We start from the raw sequence: 23,585 nt of genomic DNA on the forward strand, positions 1-23,585 counted from the left end.
TATTTTAAGTTACGTATCCCCGTATTTGAAAATGTTGTTTAAAATTATGTTTTGGGGAAAAGTAACTTCTGAAAACACCTATCTCTAAATGTGATTTAAATGAAAAGAGGATTTGAATAGTGTGCTGTGACAGAATTGATTTTGAAAAGAGATAGGTAAAAATGATGATTTTGAAAACTGGATCAAAACGATCAGATATGGGATACGTTGGGGCCAGAGTAGGCCTATTGAGGTGGCGTAAGAGGCTAATTCAGTTACGCGCACTGTATAACCGATTAGTCCAGCAGGTCAGAGACCTAGCTAGTTTCTGAGTTCCGAAACAGGTAAATGAGATGGCAGTTGGAGCCATAAATGAGATGGCAGTTGGAGCCGTCTGGTGTTGATATCCTGATCAGCTGTCTTCACATATCCACTAAGTATCTGATTTGGGTTTTGTGGTTCCGTAATGGAACAAGTGATTTATACAAGTGGATTTGGAAATGAAGATAGCATGCTAAAATTAAACTCTGGTATTTATGCACAGCACACGACTGTTGATTTTTGTTTTACAGAGCATGCTAGTTTTGATATCCAGTTTATGAATGTTTACTTGTTTTCTAAGCAAGTTGTGAATTCTGTTCCTATAACTGCTATACTTTAAACTGTTTTTACTCGTTATTCATATAGTGGTGCTGCTGAGCAAGCAATTGCTCACCCTTGCAGAAAATTTTATATGTATTGCAGATGCCTATGAGATTCTTGCGCGGTAGTCAGGGCAGAGTTCCAGCTGCTTTTGTGTCAGGCTCCTCTGAGGTAGTTGTGCTCAGACCAGATTAGGTCTGTTGAGTTGCTGCGTTAAATTAGTGGTCAGGATTGTGTAAGGTAATTTGGGTTGTATTAGTTGAGTAACCTAAATCATACTTAAACCTGGAAAAGGTCTTGGTAAAAGGGGTCGTAGTTATGTATTATTAATGATAGGGATCAAATTATAATTGTTATTATTGTTGTTGATGACGTCAACTCCTGACCCCGGGGTTGAGGCCGTCACACTTCCTCCCTCCATTATTTTGATCTCTTGGCGGATACCGGTGGAGTGCTTCACAATTGAGGAGCAGCTGCTAGGGATCTCTATTCGTCATTCTTGGATCGCTATTAAAGGTTAGTAATCGATCCCTCGATTTTTTTACGATTTGTATGCGTTTATATGGATTTTATATCAAGAAAATATTTTACCATGCTTCTGTGATGAATAAAATCCTACAGTTGACCTACTTCATTCAACAAGGATTTAATCTGGTTACTTTTTCTGTGAGCTCGGGCTGTAGCATGAAAGAATTTACTATTCTTGTCCCCTTCTTTAAGCCATAATTGTTTCGACCGTTGTTTCCAGAATATTTCCTGCTGTGTATAAATCTCAGTCGATTCCTTACAAGCGCTTTGATTTCTCTGAACTGCATTTCTATCCCTGCAACCCTTTGTCCGTCGAATAATCTGCTTACATCTATCTATTCATTGCTTGAAATTTCCTGTAAAGTCCTGTCCCCAGGCTGAAACTTCTTCTAAGTACCTGCTCAACTTTGTATGCATATTTTCATTAAAGTTCTTGTTCCACGAGTCCTCCATTATACGCTGACAAACAGGTTCCCTAAGCCAGGCATTTTCAAACTTAAATTTGTGAACTCTGGAAGGGATTAGAACGTTATTGACTGGTTCAAGAAATATGGGGCTGTGATCTGACGTAGACACCTCCAAATTAACCAATTTTGCATCTTTGAATAGATTCAACCAAGAACCAGATGTTAATGCTCTATCTAATCTGATCTCAACCCATTTGTCCGTACCGTGCCCTCTCTCCCAAGTGAACGGATAACCAGTTAGCTCCATGTCATGCAAGTCGCACTCCTCTAACACTTCTTGAAAACCATTAATCAACCAAGTCGGGTATAACGGCCCTCCTCTTTTATCAGCTTGACCAAGAACATTGTTCATGTCTCCAATCAAAATCCATGGGTTTTGAAATTGTGAGTGCAGATGCCTAATAAGGTTCCAAGTAGACCTTCGTTTTGATCGATTAGGCTCACCATAAAGGCCCGTTAATCTAAATGGATGCCATCCCTGAATAGTAAGCAACACATCGATATGGTTAGTACTGTAGGATTGGACAGTGATCTCGTCTTTATTTCTCCACAGCATTACAAGACCTCCTCCATGACCTTGACAGTCAACACCAAAAGCACCTTCAAAACCTATTTTATTTTAACATTTTCTGCTTTTTCTTTTTTACATAAAGTTTCACTTATAAAAATAATACTGGGCCTCTTTTGGATTGTTTGATCCTTTAGGAATTGTAAAGCCCACGGGGTGCCAAGCCCGTGGCAATTCCAACTGAAGGTTGTCATAATCCTTGGCGGGCCCGAAATTCGGAACCCGCCACAAGCCCTTTTTTTGACCCAATAGTAAGTCCATCCTGATCCATGCAATCATTCTCCGTATCGTGCTCTATCTCCGTACATATCATAACACTTTCTTGCTCATCACAGTCTGTTCTCCTCTTTTTATTCTCTAAAATTACGCTTTTTACACATGTACTAACTTTCCCGCTTCCAGCATTTTCCTCTGAATTCAAACTCCCTAATTTTTCTCCCACCCTATCTTTCTATTGCACCCAATCTCCTAATTTTTGGCTATCATTATCTGTCACCAAGATTTCCGGAGCTGATACTCTTTCTGAACAACTCTTGCCGGTACCAGAATTAGTCTTTCGCCTGAGTCGCCCGCTTCTGTTTCTGGACCATTATCTTCTCCGTTCCTCAACCACTTTGATCCTATCAGATTATTTTGCCTTCTCAGCTGTGCTCGCATCCATGCACCGTATGGTCTAGTTATTTTTTTCTCTGGGGTGTCAAAAAGTTTGCTGCGGAATTTATCCGCATGTCCAATGATTCCACAGATGAAACAAAAAGTTGGCACGTGTTCATATTTGAATGTGATCCAGCTCCAATCATTACCAGATGTACGAATTTTCATTCTCCTTCTCAGAGGTTTTGTGATATCTATGGCAACCCTTATTCTCATATATTCCCGCCAAGCACCTTTGAAATTACTAGGGCATGAGCTGATGTACCGGCCTACCTGGTTTTCAACCTCCTTCATAATTCTTTCTGACATAAAGCCTGGTTTAGCATCATGTACTTGAACCCATAAATCCATTGTATCTAACGAAACACACCTCGGGTTCATGCTGTCATTCATACGACCAATTAACAAAGTTCTACGATTGAAAGACCATGGGCTCCCTTCGATCACCCTATTCAAATCAATAGTATGATAAAATTGAAAGATGAACAGATTGGCTTCTATATTTTTGATATAGACTCCTTTTCCTGGTTTTCACAGAGATGCTAAGGTATGTTGCATTGCTGTGAAATCTAAAGGTCCTTCTGTTAAGAATTTCCCCACCCGACAAAGTTTCGGATCCCCTGTTAACTGATGGCAAATATCGTTGTCCGCTCCCACCTCTTCCACAGCTATGCCTCCTTCATCTTCCTCATCCAAACTTATTTCAAACATTGATTGAGTAATGTTTTCCATTGACATAATGTGGAGGAAAAAACGATAACAGAACTAACAAAGTTTTTGAGAATCAGAAGCTAAAATGACAGAAATGACTTACTTATACGATCAAACCATGGCAAAAGCCAATACTTTCCCCTCATTTTGATAACCTAAACATAACATATGTGTGTTATAATTTATTTTACTTATTGGTTGTACTTTTTCACATTATAAATTTGTAAGAATAATATTTTAATCATATCACATAATATATTTACGTAAATATTTTTCTTATATTTACATATTTTCTTTCAGGAGTTTGATCAAAAATTGAAAAATTGTTTGGGATTTCATATTATCGTATAATAGTATTTTATAATTTTTTCTATTCTAGTAATAATTTTGAAAAAATACTTTACATCTAATTGTCATATTACCTTTTTTTACTAATCAATTGTCTTAGGTTATTCGTGAATAATATATATATTTTTTAAAAATTATACTTTTTGTACTTGTATATTTAGTTATTATTGTATTTTTTATTTGACCTGTATAATCTAAATATAACAAATGTGTTATAATTTATTTTATTTCTGGGTTGTTTGATTTTTTCACATTATAAATTTGTAAGAAAAATATTTTAATCATATCATACAATATATTTACGTAAATATTTTTCTTTTATTTATATTTTTTTTACGAGTTTGATCCAAAGATTGAAAAATTGTTTGGAATTTCATCTTGCCGTATTTCTAACATTATTTTATAATATTTTCTATTCTAATAATGATTTTGAAAAAAATACTTTACGTCTAATTGTCGTAGTACTCTTTTTTACTAATCAATTATCATACTATTTTTAAATGTATTCTATTATATTTGTATTTCAAATATGAATTATAATTTTTTATTATTATTATTATTATTATATTTTTTCTAGTTTTATAGGATTCATGTACTCTAATTTTTTTAAAAGATAATCCGTAGTTTTCTTATTTTACAAAGTGAAACAAAACATATATAATATTTTATACTTAAATTAAATCTAAATGTGTTCCTCATTTTATAAGATAAAAATTAAAATTATCTATTAAAAAATATTTTAAATGAAACTCACCCATTTCAATTTTTTTAAGAAAATGTTACTACTTTAACCTGATTAACAAATGATTTGTTGGTTGTTACTTATATTTATTTTTATTAAGATAATTGTTACTTGTATTATATATATAGCACTTTTAACATTATTTTATATTATTTAAGAATATATAATTATAATTCAATTTCTTAATTAATTACCTATTATTTGTTATACAGATTATTAAATATTATAACAGAATAATATAATAAATGAAATAAATATTATCTATAATGTATTTTATTAGATCTCTATTCTAATTTTGAATTTTAATAAATTTAATATTATTATATGTATTCCTCGTTTATATTTTTTAGATAATTTATGTGCTCTAAATTTTTTAAAAAACAATATGTACAAAAATATTTTAAATCAAAATTACTAATTCCAATATTTTTTTTAAAAAAATGATACAACTTTAACGAGGTTATAAATGATTTGTTAATTGCTACTTATATTTAATTTTATTAAAATAATTGTTGCTTGTATTATATAAATATATATATAATATAGTACCTTTAATATTATTTTATATCATTTAAAAATATATAATTATAGATCTATTTCTTAATTTTATTATACAGATTATTAGATATTATAGAAGAATAATATAATAAATGAAATAAATATAGTCTTTAATATTTTATTATCCGGATATTTAACCGATCAACGGAGTACTCGTAGGGGTGCGCCGGACAGCCGACAAATAATAGGTAGCCAGGTTATTAGAAATAAAAAACAGTAAAACTTTTGTGCAAACATCGCCGTATCTTTTTTTCAACTAAACACACAAATTAAACTGCCAAGTGTCTCCGCTACTACTGGCAATCATCGGCGACCATCTCCAGGCTGCGATTTTTTTGTTCTTTACCGGAAAGGTATAATCTTTACCATTACTGTTGTGAAACTCTCTAATTGTTATTCACTTATCCGATTACAGTTTGAATTGAATCGGAGCACCTCTATGTATGTAAGTTTTCTAAATTAATCGTTGTTTCTTCCTACCCATATTAATTTAGGGCTAAGATACGACTGTATATGTAAAAGAGGATTATTATTACTTATTATTAGAGACAAAAGTTTGTGTAAGTCTCCAAGCAATCTTTACCTGGAATTCTAGTTGTTGGTAATAAGTCTACCTGGATACAGTAATGGTATTGTAGATAAGAGGAATGGGAGCCCCTAAAGCCAGGGCGTTTTGCGGAAACATCTAATTATTCGTTAAGTTCATGTATTTGCCGAAGGTTAACATTGTTGAGGGATTAGGTGCTCCGAATTAGTCTGCTGCTGGCAGCTAACATTGTACGTCAAATATGTTGAGATGATGATCGCCCCTGCTTTGCTCAAGTGATTAGACATCAGGGGTCTTAAGCTACATCTAAAGTAAATCTTACCGCTGCTTCTTTACTAATTATCTCTAGCTCTCCATGCCTCAAACTCAAACTATTTTATTGACTTCAATTCCAGGCGCTTGTGGAATTTTTCTTTCCCACATTTAGGACACTTAAACAATATTATTAATTTGCTTATCTTTTATGAACCACCAGCATGCTACAGCACATGTGCTTCTTGGCAAAAAAATTATGTTTTGAAGTAAACACAAGGCACTTTCCAATTATTTTACTATAATGTTTTCGATTGTTTGTGCTCATATGTTAAGCTGCCTACATATTTTCTCATATATATCGATTTTACTTTCCATTTGTTTGTTATATAATATTGCAAGGACAACTACAATTAACAGCACATAAATTTTTCCCTGCATCTCTCTTTGATTTTGTTTTTACTTACACAAGCCTTCGATTTCAGAATATAGGTTAGTAATTAGTTTATGCTGCATTTTCTCAAATAATACCCTCACTTATTAAGAGTGACCGTACATTGTCTAGTTCAAAGCTGTTCAATAACAGTCTCTATAATCAACATCATTCGTTCTTTCGATGCGAGTAAAATATAATTGGTTATTTTTTAGATGGAAGGCCGCTACTCTCTTGTACATAACAGAAGGTTTTCCTGATTAACAGTTAGCTTATGATCTTTAATTTCTTGCCATATTTCCACGTGTAGGGACTTTCAATATGTTTTCTTTTAGGTGAATGGTATAACTCTTTTTGCATTTCTCTACCTTCGGAAGAATTTCGTACCACTGTTTAAAACATAACATAGAGGCATCTGAATTTCTTATGAGCTAACATGTATGTGTGTGAGTGTCAGCTTGCGCTGTGTGAGGTTATAACATGCACCAATTTCTTATTGCTTGATTATATGTTAAATTAGGTATCCATAGTTTGAGAAGCTTTTGATTATGGCCACCTCTGCCTTTCCGCCTCCACCACCTTTTTACAGGCTGTACAAGGATTATATTCAAAATTCTCAGTCTGCTCCAGAGCCTCCACCTCCAATCCAAGGAACATATAATCTATTTGGTGCCAACTACACTGTAAGGATTCTCCTCCTATATATTCTTTAATTTACAATCTTTTTTCAAGCAAGAAGGGAATTTTTTCATGGCAATATATCTGTATGAATTAATGAATAATTATTCCATAGAAAAAGTCGTATTTGTATTTCATTGCAGCACAATTTTTGAAATGCAAATAAATTGATGGATGACATAAACTAAGTTAGGTTTATATTTATTGAAAGAAGGTGTTGTAAATTGTGACATATATTTAAAAGCATACAGTAATTTTAAGATTCCAAAAATTTGTAACTTTGAACAGTGCAAACATTGATTACAGAACACGAGTCTGCTTGTTAAGTGTATACTTACTTGTGGTATATTCTTCCTTTAGCGGTTGACGTATATAGAGAAGTCGAAGATACTTGCTGCCTGTATAAATCTCACTTTCTAGCTAGAATTTTTGAGAATCTCCAAAATTTCCGGCAATTTTAACAGATATGCCAGTGGATTTTTTGCTCTTACCGCGGCTTAACTTTGTTTTAAAAATAAATATATGTGCCGAAGATACTTTACATAGTGCTGAAATCAGTTCTACACTTTCAAAATTTAGGATTTCTACAAATTTCCAAAATTATTCAAAATTAAAAAGATTGTTTCAGTGGCCTCATTGCTCTGATCCACAGCTTTTCCCTGTTTCAACAAGAAAGGAAAAAGGATTGATCAAATTCTACTGAATCTGACTCATAGTGATTTAATTCATGGCGCTTTTAATTTGTTTGGGTTAAATGGCTGGAACATCACTTAGATGGAGTCAAATGCCAACTTCGGCATGAATCTTATATAATGTTTTAATTTACATATAAACTTGCTAGAATATACCCATGTATTTGTCATGCCAAATTAATATTCTAACATATGTTTTTGCTATATATGTAGACTGATGATGCATTACCAAGTTTGGAAGAGCAGGGTGTTCGGCAGTTGTACCCTAAAGGACCGAGTGTTGGTATGTCTATTTGGTTACTAGTTTTGATTTTATAGTTAGTATCTTGTTCTTAATGAATGTTAATATGTTTACATTTAGTATTATCAGTACTGTTAGTGTTTTTTTATTAAATTTAGGTGCAGATGGCTATATTTATTATGGGATAAAAAAATTACTTACCCATTCGAGGCATTAATCATTTTCTTGCTTATTGAGTTTGGTTTTAGAAGGGTCATATTTTAAAAACTGATTAGTTAAAAATACAATGTAACAGAGCCATTCCACTCTATTACTATAATAAAGTGTTGCCTGATTTCACTCTAGAGAAATTGTATTTTTTCCCAATACAATTTAAAATTTACTTTGAATTTAAGTTGTTTAAAGTTTATACTTTTACTTTGAATTCTAGTTGTATAAAGTTTATACTGTTGGTTTAACTAATTTTTTTTACATAAAAATCTTGTTACTGATACAAAATCATCTATATAGAAAACTAGTTGCTTTTACTCTTTAGTACAAAAGACTTACCAACTACAACACACACACACACACACGTCTTGCTAGTCGCTAGATAGCTTGTTTTAGAAATCATACGCTGGACATTTCCCTTGCTATCCAAATGCACATAAGCAGGGTCAATACATCTCTAACTTTTTCATCCTTCTATTTGTATTACCTTTTACCCAGGGGTGGCCAAATCCGACACGACCTGATCCCCGACTCGAAAATGTATAAATTTGGTTCAGGGGTTTTAAGTTTCGGGTCAACCAAAAAGTTACAGACAAAGATTGGGTTAGCCTGAAATCAACCTGAAGAGTTAAACAGCCATTTCACAAATATAGTTTTAACAGTAAAATGCATCTGGTTTGGCCACACAATTTTTTTGTTCTATACATATTTGTAAAGTTGTCTAATACTTTATATTTTGAATTTCAACGACCTTTTTTCACTTCAGAAGACATAGCATGCTTATGCCAGTATAAAACCTTATATTGGTTCTATGTGCGTTGATGACGTTTCCTCTATCTAACACCAAATTTCATTTTTAAACTAAGTGAACTTTTCCATTTTCAATCCCTTTGTACCCATTTGATCTCAGTGGACAAGGAGTGAAGAATTTATTTGAATGAGAGGAAGAAACTGTTGGTGGATTTTAGGTCAAAATGTGATTATTGTTATATGAATGAATGTAACCTTTGTACTGGAGTGGCTTAAGTGACGGTGATTGTTGTGATTAGAAGTTTCTAGAGAAGCGGCGCCTATGGTGGTTTTCTTTAGAAAGGGTGAGAGACCAGGAAGAGGAGATAAATTAGGGCTGGTTTACCTCTTGTAAATGCAGTAGATGTGTTCTGCAATTTAATTTTCGTGACAGGTCGAGCCGTTTCAAGTTTGACGTTACCTGAAAATGTTTTCGGGTCAAATTACACATAATATACCGTCGTATTGTACATATGTCTTGCGTCGTAGTTGAGTACTTTATTATGCTTAACTCCAAGCTCTCTAAATTTGACGTGATCTTTGTTTTTAGGTTGGCAACTCTGACATCCCTGTTTATGTCGTTGCAACAATTTTTTCTTAACTTTAAGCACTGATCTCAAACACAGGCCACTCAAACTGGCACAAAAAGTTTGAGCCTCTAAGGCCTTTATATCTTCCTGCACCTTAAATTTCATATCGGAAATTTCTGTTCCCGAAGAACTTACACACTAGAATATCCATCATCCGATCCTAAATTGAAGTAGAGAGTGATGTCGCTTATGGAGATCCCCACAGTGCTTTAAGCATTATTTATTCTCTCCATGTCCTACACTTAAATGTGTTTTCCCATTAGTCTCTACAATTATTTTTTTGAACAAAGATACTTCTCATTATTAAGAAAATTCAGAAGATAACGTCTCCAACAATAACTTGGAGGAGACGAACAAATTGTAGCTGTTTAACAAACAGGGAACTCTAGCCATAAGGTGAGCAATCCTGTTTGCCTGCTTTTTCACATGACAAAGGGCTATATCAGACCTGTATAAATCAAATGACGATTACAATTAACAGCACATAATTTTTTCCCTGCACCTCTCTTTGATTTTTTTTACCTAAACAAGCTTTCATTCCAGAATATAGGTGTTATTAATCAGTTTCTGCTGCATTTTCTCGAATAAAACCCTCAATTCTTAAGAGTAGCCGTGTATCATCTAGTTCTAAGCTATTTAAAAACAGTCTCTTTAATCCACTTCTATTGTTCTTTCACTGTGAGCAAAATAAAATAGGTTGTTCCCTAAACTTCAGAGAAGGTTTTCATGACTAACACTTAGCTAAGGATCTTGTGAAACAGCATAATTTCGTAGAACTAGTTCAGTTACTTCATTCAGTCTCAAAGTCTATATCAGTTTGCATCTTTGTGGAACTTTAAGTTTCCTAAAGCATGTTACAGGACCAATCGCCTAGAGTTGAAATCATCTTGATCCATAACTCAGTTTTTTAAGAGAACTAGGATCTAAACATTATATTACACTCCAAACTGGGATCCATGTCTATTAATGTACTATCTGACAAGACTTCTTAAACACAAGTTTGCTGACTTTTTTTAGAAGTTCGATGGACTGTGAGTGAATATCAGAAGTACCTCAGAATAAATATGAGAATTAGGAGAAGAGCCTTACATAGGTAAACCGAATGCAGCTCTAAAATCAACAGGCTCTAACTCGTAGACATATAGCGCATTGTCACAATCTTAAGCACTTTTGATCCACCCATAATTGGCAACTCCTTTTCACGTCTCGCTAATTAAATTAGAGTTGAACTGTCCCTCACTTCACTTTTTCAATCATTTTATCATTCAACAAAGCAAATCTTATTATTTTTTACCATAGAAACTTTTTTCAATTGAGCCCGCCTCAATCACCTTACGATATCTAAATCCTCCATTTTTACCAATCTATAATTCAAACAAAAGACGCTAGTTTAGAGGATCAAACAACAGTACGAAGAAATTACCTCAACCACTAATGTAATTTAGGAAGAAAAACCATGTCATCAATAGTTCTCCATAACTCCGCAACTTCTGTATTTTCTCTATTAACAATTTTATATCCTCTTCAGATTATGTCATAGGAACCTTTTTCTTTAAGAGGGGGAACAAACAAGCAGAACTTTAGTATATATATATATATTCGTTAGAGATTGATAATATGGTTTCTGCTTTTCCTCCTTTTTTACTTTTTATGTAGAACCGTGTGTTTCTCTTTTTTTTGTCAAGTGATTACACACGCACACACCAGTAACCAGCAGTCGAACTCTTGACCTCCCGTAAGGGGTACAAGAGATCAACCACCGCACCAACCCTTTGTTGGTGTGATTTGCTTTTCCCTACCCTCAATGCTAATAGATAGGCGCAGAAGCAGACAAGTAAGAAGATGAGTTTCTGTACTCCTTTATAGCATTTTATATTTTATACACAATCGGACACTAATCTCATCTTCGGCATGCCAGGTGTTGACTTTATATGTATCTATGTATTTTGTAAATAAAATTATCAATATTGTTTGATTTTAATAATATCCTTTTTATATTTGCTATATATTATATTTACTATTATTTCGGGTTGGGGTATTACATACAATGAGTATTAATGAGTATAAACTCTGTAGTTTGCATACATTGCGATGATTAACAGGTGAGGTGGGGTAAGATAAGAGGTAATACCAACTTTAAAGCATCCTTTTGCTAAATGAACTTGAGCAAGATTCCCACTTTGTTCCTGTACACACAATTGAACTTGGATAGTTAAGTTCAGTTTTATTGCCTATCTCTTAATTTTATCATTCTTGAAGCAATCTGTTCATAAACCATAAACAGTTGGTCACACTAATGCTTAACACTATGCCTTCATTTTCAGATTTTAAGAAGGAACTGAAGTCTCTTAACAGAGAATTGCAGCTGCATATCTTAGAGCTTGCTGACATTCTTGTTGAGCGGCCGTCACAGTATGCCAGGAAAGTAGAGGACATATCTCTTATATTCAAGAACATGCACCACCTTCTCAATTCTCTGCGTCCTCACCAGGTGGAGCTATCGTTTACCTATCTTAATGCTTTGTGTTCTTTATTTGTTTACATAAAACTTTGTGGAAAACAAAACCATTTACCAAATTCATCCCTTTTAATGCCAGGCCAGAGCAACATTGATTCACATGCTTGAACTTCAGATACAACGTCGTAAACAAGCTGTGGAGGACATTAAGAGGTTGGTTTCTTCCCCACCCAACTTCTTAAAATAAATTATTTGATTACTATGTACAACTGTATTATTCTTTTGATATGCTAGGAGGAGGGAAGAAGCACAAAGAATTCTCAAAGAGGCACTTGCCAAATTGGACGGACAGTAACTTGTGATGGATTAGTTGTTACAGTAACTTGTGATGGATTAGTTGTTAATTTGTTGTAAATTATTGTACTCGATAGATATTATCGCCTATTTGGTTAAGCTAGAAGCAAGGCTGTTAATGACAATAGCCATAGATGAATTTTCTGAATGTGCTAAAACAGGGTACCTGGTTTCCAAAAGCAGGGTTGTTAACCAGAGATGTTTCTACTGAATGTGAATCATCATATTGAGTTGAACTGTAAGATTACTATTACTTGCTGCCTTTGAAGTAAATTTATCGACTTGACCAGTTATTGCATGTGGTACCTTTTGTTGTTGATGTAGTTAAAGTTGCGATCAGAGAAGATGAAGATGAAGATGAATTGAAATGCATAAACAATTGATTTTCTCACAGATTTCGTAGCATGCTTATCATGTTGTTATATTATTATCTTCTTCCACTAAAGCTATATATAAAATCAGTGGCAGTAAATAGTTTGTTGCCATGGTTATATTAAGAATGATACAGAGCCTTGTGAAGAGGAGATTGGTGGATAAAAGTACCAACCCTCTTAAGCCAAATTTTAATGAAATTGAAGTAAAAACCAACCCCAACACTCTCCTAGAGCCTCCCTAAGAACTTAGGAGCTCTAAAACTATTCTTTTTATTGAGGATGAGGAGCATATTGTCTCCTAAACTAATTTTATCGTGGTATATATTGATTTCCCTCCAAAATCAGCCCCTCGTTTCCCTCCCTTCAGTTGCAATGCAGATGAACACAGCACACAAAATGTTTTCCAGCAACTATTATTTGCTTGTTTGGATGTTTTCCAGCAACTATTATTTGCTTGTTTTCCAGCACACAAAATGTTGATTACCGATTTCTAAAACAGGTATTAAAATTTGTAGTGTATAAGTGATTCAAATTTGTTATTAGGTGAAAGATGAAATAAGGGGGCGTTTGGTACGAGATATTCAACAAAGGGAAAGGAAATAATTACGCTCATTCTCTTTGTTGTTGATGTTTGTTTAGTAAGAACAATTATTTTCTTTCCAACTAGGTATTTGAACTCCATTTTCCACTTTTGTTTTCTTATTTCAATTATAATTTAAATCTGGATCAAAAAAATAGATCCGTAAGCAAAATTAATTTTAAAAATTAAAAATGATTTAAAATTTAGTTTTTATAAATTAAAAATAATTTTGATATAAATTTATATGTTAATTAATTAAAAAAATTAATGGTTCTATTAAATAATTAAATATGTTTGTTTATTATAATGCTAGTATATTATACTGTTGTAATATAAATATATTTGATTTTATTGAGATTATTTAATATTAAAAAATTAAAAATAAATATATTCATGTAAATTTTCATTCCGTTTCCGGATCTGCACCAAACACGTAAAATAATTCCGGGTCATTACTTTTTTTTTCACCTTCTTTCCCTTTCTGCATTCCATTCCGTTTTCCCTACATGAACCAACCCTAAATTCTTTTAAGTATACGGAGTTCACATTTATTCGTATTCCAAGTTTGGACATGATCCTGTTTATGCATATGTGTACCTTATCTAATGCAAAATTTTCATTCATATAAACCTTCTTTTTAATATATTGTTTTTAGATATAGAAAATAGGTCAAAAACAAATATATATAGGCACATGATCAAATAGATACTAAAATGAAAATAAAAATTAGAAATTAATCTAAAACATTAGATCTAGGGGTGTACGCGTTTCGGTTCGGATCGGTTTTGAGGTAAAAGTCGAACCAAACCGCGAAGAGCGGTTTTAGAAAATTGTCATCCGCAACCGCAACCGCAAATGCGGTTGCGGTTAACCGCGTCAATTGCGGTTACGAATTTGCGGTTATTGCGGATAGGTTTGCGGCTCAACCACTTATTTTAAATTAATTAATAATTTGCAAAAAAATAAATTCGGAATATTAATAAATTGAAGTTTAAGTTACGTGATAAATTACATTCAAAAATAAAATATAAACTAATGCTCCGTGTGGAGCAAGGATATTAAAAACACACAAAAATGTGGAGGCGAGAGAGAAGAAAAAAGAAACGGATAAAAAAAATTACATGTTTATTACATTTTTCATTTGTTTCGTTATATATCTTATAATGATCATAAATCTTATGAACGAAGTCTTAACATTAACTTAAGATTAGTTAATAAATGTGTATACTTATTAATTTATATGATATCAACTACATTTTTGGAAATATATTTTATTATAAATATATGTTGCGAGTTGCGGTTGCGGTTGCGATTTTCAAGAATTTAAAACCGCATTCAAACCGCGAATGAGCGGTTTTTAAAATTTATATTCACAACCAACCCGCGTTTCGCGATTATCCGCAATGCGGTTCGGTTGCGAGCGGTTGAGCGGTTGGATGCGGTTGAGCGGTTTGTGTGTACACCCCTAATTAGATCAATCTAGTCTAATAATCCCCTGAAAGCACCACACCCAACTATCCTGCACCCTCCCACACACAATCTCACCTTTTCTCCTTCTTTTTTAATTTGATTTTTCCCGTCAAACGATAAGTTTTTTTAAATCCGACTTCACTGTATTTTTCTCTTATCTCTCAACGATCGATTTGCATACCATATACGATATATTTTGAAGTAATTTTAAAAAACATATTTGGTTTCTAGTTTCTAGTTTCTAGTTTCTATTCTAAAATTGGTTTTTATTAGAGTATTATTTTTGATGAGGATTTTTGTAGTGAGATATAGGGCCTGTTTGGGGGTTCTTACAAAATATAACTTATGACTTAAAATTGAAAAATGTTGTATAAGTAATATGAATATTGTAACTTAAAAGTTATTAAGCTGTTTGAATAATTTTACGTATAAGTTAATTATAAGTCGTTGAAGTGTTTACTAAATTATAACTTACAAGTTATAATTATTTTTAAAAATTCAAAAATTTAATATGATAATTGAATAAATGAATAAAAAATTCGAAAAGACAAAATATAACATTTAATATGAGCACAATCTTTCTCACTTTTTTTTGTTCACATATTTTAAATCATTTAAACATGTATTTTAAATTCTTTATTCTTTAATTTTTTTAAGGTGATATTATATAATAATTTATAATTTACAAAAAATGATTTAAAACAAAATTTTAATTTACTTTGATTTTTAATGTCAAAAAATGTTGGTGAGATAAAATCATTTGATGTGGTATATATGTGCTGATTCCAGTATTTGAATATTAGATTCCATCCGTTAATTAAAGTGTTCCCTGTAGTTGTAGATTACTTTATTAACTTGTTTGATTCCGCTAATTAACGGAAACATAGTGTTTAATGGATATTTTGAGATAGTTGACTTGAAATATTGATAGGTATTTTGGGCCATATTTATTAATTTAAATAAATCAAACATAATAATATTAGTACAGTAATATAATAGAATAAAATAAAAAATATACTCTTTCCATACCATTCAATTGTACACAATTTTTTTAAATATTTGATACGTATTTTAAGGTGAATATAAAATATATTTTTATAATTTATTTTTATTTTTTTGTATTAAAATTTAAACATCAAATTTTTATTTGAAAGAAAAAAGTTTAAAAATTTATGAAACTAAATTTTTAAAGGAGTGTTAAAACGTTTGTCGAGCCCGTCCACAATATATACTAGGTAACATGATACAGGGAGTAATTAAATAAATACGTACTTGGTATTTTTTTTAAAGAAACGAAAGAAACTGTAGAATGAAAATGAGAAAGTAGCGTTTCCTGTACTTTCATGTTCCAACACATATTGAGTTAAAAATGATCATTTGTTTTTTTACCCAAACAGACATGAAAAATCAAGGACTACTTTAAATACCATTTAAAGGGGAAATGGTTGGTGTCCAAACAGGCACATACTTTTGCATCGTAAACGGCTTAAGACTCCATTTCAATAATTTATATTGTTATATTAAAAATTAAATATTGTAAGTTTTGTTGATAATCCGGTGCCTACGGTATTTACTTAATTATTTTTAATTATTTTTATGACCTATTTTAAATTTATATTAATCCTAATTAGTATATGATAACTCCTATATGTCCCCATGTCTTTTCCTTCTATTATCCGGATTTGGACTTGTCTGTGGTCAAGCTGTGAGTTGGGTTCTTGCAAAACAGAATCGGAGAGGGTGACATCCCCGCGGCATTTCCGACATGAAAATGAGATAGAATTTTGGAGATAAAGGGTAAAATAAAAATTACGTGAATATATATGTGGTGTATGTATAGGTGTATTGGAAAGTAAAGAATGTAACCTCCAAAACACATTTTTGAGGGCCTTTTATAGGCTTTCAATTAGGATTTGAGGGTTTGTACAAATCAGGACCATTGGAATTTTCGGAATCTTAGGCACTTGGACGCCCATGATGGGATCACGTGTACAAGTGTCCTCTGTCACCGGAGTGTGCTGGGATGCGCTTGGCATGTGCCATATGTGTGTCGGAATGTCTATCCCATAATTAAGGAATATTTCTCGTACTCACAAACTAATAATTAAGAGGAATATTCTGATGTGACAAGACCTCCTAGTGTCCACCATATGGGATCATATTCTTATAGTTGGGCCGTGGGCCTTTTTTATTGGGCTCTCCAAGAGTTTATCTAGGCCAATAGCATTATGACCTATCATTTGCTCTCACTCCCTTATGCGGGTTCCTGGACGGGGAGTAGAGATTGATTGATCTAAGGTTGGGCTTCTTGAGTTACAAAAAAATGGATTTTTTTATTTGTAGCCTCTGAACTCCGGTGACTTATGGATATGAGATGTCGGAGTTGACCAGGGTACTCTTTTTGATTTGTAATCAAGGTTGGGTTCCATGGATTACTTAGAAGAAAATTTTGGATTTCTTCTTTGATTTATAGCCTCCTAACTCCGGGGTTTCACGAATATGAGACTTCGGAGTTGACTTGTGAAGCCCTTTTTTATTTGTAACCAAGATTGTGTTCCTTGAATTACTTAGGAGAAAAAAAATTAGATTTTTTCTTTGATTTGTTGCCTCCCAACTCCGGTGACTTATGAATATGAGATTTCGGAGTTGACTTGGGTAGTCTTTTTGATTTGTAACCAAGGTTGGGTTCCTTGGATTACTTATGAGACAATTTTAGATTTCTTCTTTGATTTGCAGCCTCCTAACTCCGGGGTTTTTATAAATATGAGACTTTAGAGTTGACTTGGGAAGTCTTTTTTAATCTGTAACCAAGGTTGTGTTCCTTGAATGATTTGGAAGAAAACTTTGGGGTTTTCCTTTGACTTTGTAGGAACTTGGGAGATTTGAAGTCTTTTTGAATATTCAGTCTAATCATTTTTTCATTGCTTTTCCCAGGGTGTCGGGAGTCTGTTGAGATGCGTGGCAATACATATATACATACATGTATATATTTTCTTGCATATATAAACTTTACCCATTTCCCTCTCACTTTCTCTGAAAAACCGTGTCAAGTAATAATTATAGTGGAGTAAGTATTAAAATGACAATAATGTGTATTAACTGCCGCTGCAGTTATTTCTTCAAGGCCAATAACAAGATGACATGTGGCCACGCTGTCTGGACAAACATCACATCTCCTTCCGCCTTTTCACTCCCTATAAATACTTCCTTCCCATCCTTCTTTTTCTCTTTACGCTAGAAAAATACTCAAAAGCTTTTCTCATCTTTCTTGGAGCATTTTACAGCGTTTTGTTGGGATGATCCAGTCGAAGCCTCAATCTTATCTCCTGCTTTTTATAAGTGTTTCTTTAATCTATCATCTTGCTATTTGCATTTGAATGCTCCTTGAATATGCTTCACTTTTACTGACTTGACTGCTCGACATTTTTTTTTCTTCGAGTTTTGTTCGTGTTTTTGGAGTTTCGATTAGAGATTTGTTTGGGTTTAGTAGGTTATTATGTTTGGTTCCAATTTTGTGATTTCATTGGTTTTGAGTTTGATTTGTATGCGAAGATGGGATTTTTGTTTCAGAGAATCAGGTTTGATTCCGGGGTAGAACCATGGTGTTCTTGGTTTGCATGTTTATGTGTATAATCGTATCTATAGATCATAGATCTATACTTTGGTGTTTGATTTTGTGTAAAAAATGTTTTTAGTTTGTTTTTCTTTTTTTGGGTTCTGGTGTGGAATTGGCTCCGGGGTTTTAGTATATGCAAGGTAGACATTGGAAATAATTTATTAACCTTAGAAAAAATAATCTGGGGTGTCTTTAATATTTCGGTGATATAGATCCTTCTTTATCATCATCTTCTTCTTCAAATGATTCATTAGATATGCCTATGTGAGCTGAGAGACCGGTCCATATTGTGACGGAACCACATTACTAACTAGCAAAAATATGCATAATATTGATTAAACAACAAAGTACTACAAATAGTTAGAATAATAAAGCTACAAGTCTTAACCACAATCCCCGAATCCACAGGAATGAGTTTGAACAATATCTAACATCTTTTAATATTACAGACCAAAATATCTTAAGTCAAATTTCTATCAAGTTGTAATCCCTAAGTTTATAATCATTAGGGAACTACTAGTTCCCTACCTGCTCCAACATCTGACGGTAGGCATACCCCGAGTCCCCGCATGTCTTACGCGCGGTTTGCTTGAAACAAACCATCTTCGGGTTTCACTGAAGGGATAACATCAATAACAATATTAATGAGAAAAACGCCCAGCAAGTGAATAACAGTGTATAACAATTCATCATAAGCTCGATAAAATAATAACAGAAGGTAAATCAACAATCTGAAACCTTAAATAAAAGTTCAAGTCTTTAATAAGTGAATGGAATTGGGAAAAAAAAATCTGCACGACGCTATGAGCAATGAGGGGTGATCAAAACATATCAAAGCTCCGAACCATATAACAAGTGATTCACAACTATTGAGGATCCTCGGCACACATTGTGCATATTAAACCATCAGGCTCCGCGCTACTGAGGTTTAAAATTTTTCACAGTGACTGGCACATCAGTCTTATTAGAAAATACCATCCAATTCCTTTTTAATCAATTTATTTCAATTCAAAGGGTTCTTGATCAAGGACAAGATAACAAGTGTATGTATTGTTAAGGTTCAAGTGACCGGTTGTCTAAAATGAGGGAATGTTATTAAGATCAGGGTTCCCAAAAGAAATAATTCAAATTTATGAGGGGTTTAAGATTTATTTGGTATAGTAAGGGACTATTGTAGGGATTTTATGTGCATATAAGATGATCTGTGATGAAAAGGGACAATTCAAGTATGAAAGCGATTAACTAATCCAAGATGTAATCATTATGTGATGTCAGGGACTGTATAATTCGATTAAAACTGTGGTCATGCATTCACAGGGTATTTAATCACAAGAAACAGAATTATAGAGGTAAGTTGAGAGTTCACTTGCCTCGACTATGCTTACTGAGCACTTGAATGGAATCGTCTATAGGCTCCTTTCCTGGCCTCCTACTTGAACCTATAATAAATAGTATCCTCGTTATAACACTTGTTAACTACCCTTTCGCGTACATTATATATATATATAGATATATATACATATATATATATATACTTAAACTCAACTAATTATAAGTAATATATGCATCACATAATCCACGTAACACTTAGCAAGAAATGGCATGACAATTTATCACTTAATTAATAGTACACTTAGATTTTACTACCTTAGACTCTGTTAGGAATATGTGTATTAGTTTGATGATAAGTTAAACAAAACACTTAAGTAGAAATCTAGTGTTTGTAGCCTCAACGGATAAGACCATTTTGGCTATCCGTTGAAGGAGTAGCTTTACTTAGAAATAAGTTTAGTATTGTAGCACATTTCATTCTCTGTATTTAAGTTGTAATTCTTAGATGTTGTGGGAAATTATCAGTCATGTTGACTACTAGTGGATATGCAAATAGGAGGGCTAATTGTAAATATTTCATGCCTTGTAATTTTGTATAAATGAAGTTGTATCAACTGATATTAAAGGCCTTCAACGGATGAGAAACAAAGCTTCAACGGATGTCTCTAAAGCTTCAACGGATAACATCCATCAATGGATGAGTGCTCCAACGGATAAAGCTTCAACTGCTAATGCATCAACAGATAAAGCTTCAACGGATAAAGATTCAACGGATAAAGCATCAACGGATGAAAGCTTCAACGGATGCTTTGTTCAATTAGCAGTTGATAGTGACAATTCATAAGCTGACAGAGGCACATGGGTTGACAGAGACAAACTGGAATGTGGCAGCCTCTAGGAGGAATCAAGAAAATGCAGCATTTCCATTCTGGTGTAAACAAGGAAGTATTCAAAGATTCACAGCTAAACTTAACTTGCATTGGATAGAGAAATGAAGAAGAAACATGTGAAGAATCTTTTAATTGTATTTTACAGTTTTGTCTTCACTTGTAAACTTGGTGTTATATAAACCAAGTAGCAGCTAGTAATTAGAGTGTGAATTTTCCAGAGCTGTTTAGAAAAATCCAGAGAGAAAATCATCTAGTTTGTACTAGGACGCAACTGTGATTTAATTCTTTGAATCACAGATTTTCTGAAATAACACATCTCTGGTGGAACAACAAATCCACCAGAAAAGTTTTTAAGTCTGTTGTGTTCTTTACATTTGTGTTTGAATATATATATCTGTCTGCATTAGCTGAAAGCAATTCACACACACTTGTTCATTAAAACACATAGCCTAGAAACTGCTCAAAACTGTAAAAAGTTTTGAGATTTACATTCAACCCCTTCTGTAAATCTCATTGTTAGTTCACTGGGAATAACAATTGGTATCAGAGCAAGCTCTTAACATACAAAGAGTTTAAAGATCTATTCTGCTAACATCATGAGTAAGAAGGATATTGGTGTAAAGATTCCAATCCTAGAAAGAGATAACTATTATCACTGGAAAGTGAAGATGCATTTACATCTTCTCTCTCAAGATGAAAGCTACATCAACTGCATTGAAAATGGTCCTCACATCCCTCACAAGGTGGCCACAACTGCTACTTCAACAGTTGCTGTTGGACAGTCTATTCCCAAGCCAAAAGCAGAATGGACTGTTGAAGATATTGAAGAGGTTCACAAGGACAAGAAAGCCTTGAACATTCTGTTTAATGGCCTAGATCAAGATATGTGTAATAACCCCCAAAATTTTGAACTTTTTGTAACCCTTATGAATAGTGTTTTAGCTGAATGAGAAAACTTTTCATGCCACACTATGTAGGGGTTCTGTTATAGATATTCTGAGATTTTATTAGTACTCTTTATGGTATATAAGTGTATGTAAAGATCGTTAGAATCCAATTCCGAACACTTTGATTTTTCCCGGAAATCCACTAGATACGGAAAGAATTGAGTATAAGGTAACAGGATAAAAAGGATTTAAATTAAAGGATTATAAGAGAGGATCATAAAAGGAATATAATATATTGAGAAAGGTTAAGGGAACCTAAGTAATAAGATCCCGGGTATGATCCCTCAAACGATAAACGAAAGTTAAGCGAACCGTATAACAGATCAGCGGTCATTAGACAAGCAATTAGGAAGTTAATCAAAGAGATTAGAGGGGAGGATGTCATCCAACCAATGAGAAGAGGACAAAGAGGGAAAGATGACATCATAGCATGACATAAGCATGACATGGGAAGGAAGGAGATGTGGTTGAAGTAGAACCACACAAAGTTCAAGGTTAATAAGGTAATTAACCAAAACAAAACAAAAACAACCAACCAAAACAAATCAAAGCAAAACACAAAATCATTTCTTTCATTCAACCAAGAGTTGCTCTCGGCTTTTTACAATTTTAAAGGGAAGAAATTTCAAAAACCAAGATTCAAGCTTCCTAAATTGGTAAGATAATTCCCTAGTATTCCTTATGCATAGATATGGCTATATTATGAGTTTAAGCATCCCATTCATTCTCTATCTTCTCCAATAAATCAATGAAGAAGATAATGAATAGTGATTTCAAGGTTTTTAACTTGATTTTCTTGCTTTTCCTTTAAGATCCAAGCATTCCTAAGACTCCTCAAGGCTTCCTAAGGCTTCCTAGCTACTCACACCACTTCAAGGAAGGTATATCATCTCCAAACCCTAGCTTTACTTTGTATATTAGGGTGATTTTGGTTGTTTTGGTATTAGGGTAGCTTAATGATGGATGGTTTAGAGTTGGGTTGAAATGGTGGAGATTGGAATGTTGAAATCTTATGATTTGATTAAAGAATGTTGTATAGTTTAAATTCAAGTTTTAGGATTAAGTAAATTGATTATAATGAGTAGATTTGGGGCTGTTGTAAAGTAATATGGATGGAGTTTTGATTGGGTTGTGAATTGGAGTTGAATTGTGGTTGTTTTGAATTGGTTTAAATTTGGGAAATCGCGTAAATATAGCCGTCGTAATGTCCGATTTACTTTAGACTGCTTTTGTTCATAACATTTGGACCCGAGAACTCCCTGCTAGATTATGACCATTGCCATGTTTAGATAGTTCATGTTACGAGCTTCGTTTTGATATGTAGTTCGTTTGATTCCGATGTACGGTTTAGGAGAAACGACCGTTTTAAGTAACGGCGTTTCGCGAACGAAACTTTTCCCCTCGCCTTACTTTGAAACATAGGTTAAAGACCAAAAAGGGTTAATTAGTGTACGAAACAATTATGGTAAGAGTGTTAGGCAGTTGGTAAGACACTCGCGAAGGAATCGCCTTAAAACTTGTAATGGTTAAATTATAAAAAATGGTGGAGCCGAGGGTACTCGAGTGACTTAAGAGAATCAGTAAGCGCAAAGCGAGCGTTAGAGTCTAAGGTAGTTAAAGTATAGATTTACAAGTGACTTTGGATTAATTCCAACTTACTTGTTGTTTATAGGTTACCAGACTCGTCCCGAGCCTTTTATCACCCCCAGTCGCTCAGGCAAGTTTTCTACCCGTTATACTGTTGTTGTGATGTATACACTTGTATATGCATTATCTTGTAATAGATGCATGATGGTTATATTAGCAAATTCTTGCGATATATTGTAGCATGTGATATGGTACATATGCATGCCTGTTTCGTATTCTTGCCATATATATCTGTTGGTTCAGTTGATAATACCTATGCTAGAGAATAGCGGTAATTTACATATACCC

The 23,585-nt window shown here is 33.4% G+C and overlaps 2 protein-coding genes across 2 annotated transcripts; one reads left to right on the forward strand and one right to left on the reverse strand.

The window, feature by feature from the left end:
- Positions 1 to 1,488: 1,488 nt before the first annotated feature.
- Positions 1,489 to 2,172, reverse strand: LOC141692083 (uncharacterized). The gene has a single exon (XM_074496826.1). It carries the CDS (start codon positions 2,170 to 2,172, stop codon positions 1,489 to 1,491), a length of 684 nt encoding a protein of 227 aa, XP_074352927.1.
- A 3,180-nt stretch (positions 2,173 to 5,352) lies between these two features.
- LOC141707733 (mediator of RNA polymerase II transcription subunit 7a-like) lies at positions 5,353 to 12,739 on the forward strand. The gene is made up of 6 exons (XM_074511074.1): positions 5,353 to 5,550; positions 6,950 to 7,112; positions 8,013 to 8,082; positions 11,954 to 12,120; positions 12,227 to 12,300; positions 12,382 to 12,739. Exons 2-6 carry the CDS (start codon positions 6,978 to 6,980, stop codon positions 12,440 to 12,442), a joined length of 507 nt encoding a protein of 168 aa, XP_074367175.1. The 5' UTR covers positions 5,353 to 5,550; positions 6,950 to 6,977; the 3' UTR covers positions 12,443 to 12,739.
- The last annotated feature ends 10,846 nt before the right edge of the window (positions 12,740 to 23,585 follow it).

Source organism: Apium graveolens, chromosome 2, assembly GCF_009905375.1.
Source record: "Apium graveolens cultivar Ventura chromosome 2, ASM990537v1, whole genome shotgun sequence".
NCBI lineage: Eukaryota > Viridiplantae > Streptophyta > Magnoliopsida > Apiales > Apiaceae > Apium > Apium graveolens.

Bases quoted from the DNA above. Each gene is read 5' to 3' on its own strand.
- LOC141692083 (XM_074496826.1), bottom strand. From the start codon at position 2,172: ATGCTGTGGAGAAATAAAGACGAGATCACTGTCCAATCCTACAGTACT.
- LOC141707733 (XM_074511074.1), top strand. From the start codon at position 6,978: ATGGCCACCTCTGCCTTTCCGCCTCCACCACCTTTTTACAGGCTGTAC. The intron at 7,113-8,012 runs GTAAGGATTCTC...CTATATATGTAG, and splicing joins TATTTGGTGCCAACTACACT to ACTGATGATGCATTACCAAG. The intron at 8,083-11,953 runs GTATGTCTATTT...CTTCATTTTCAG, and splicing joins CCCTAAAGGACCGAGTGTTG to ATTTTAAGAAGGAACTGAAG.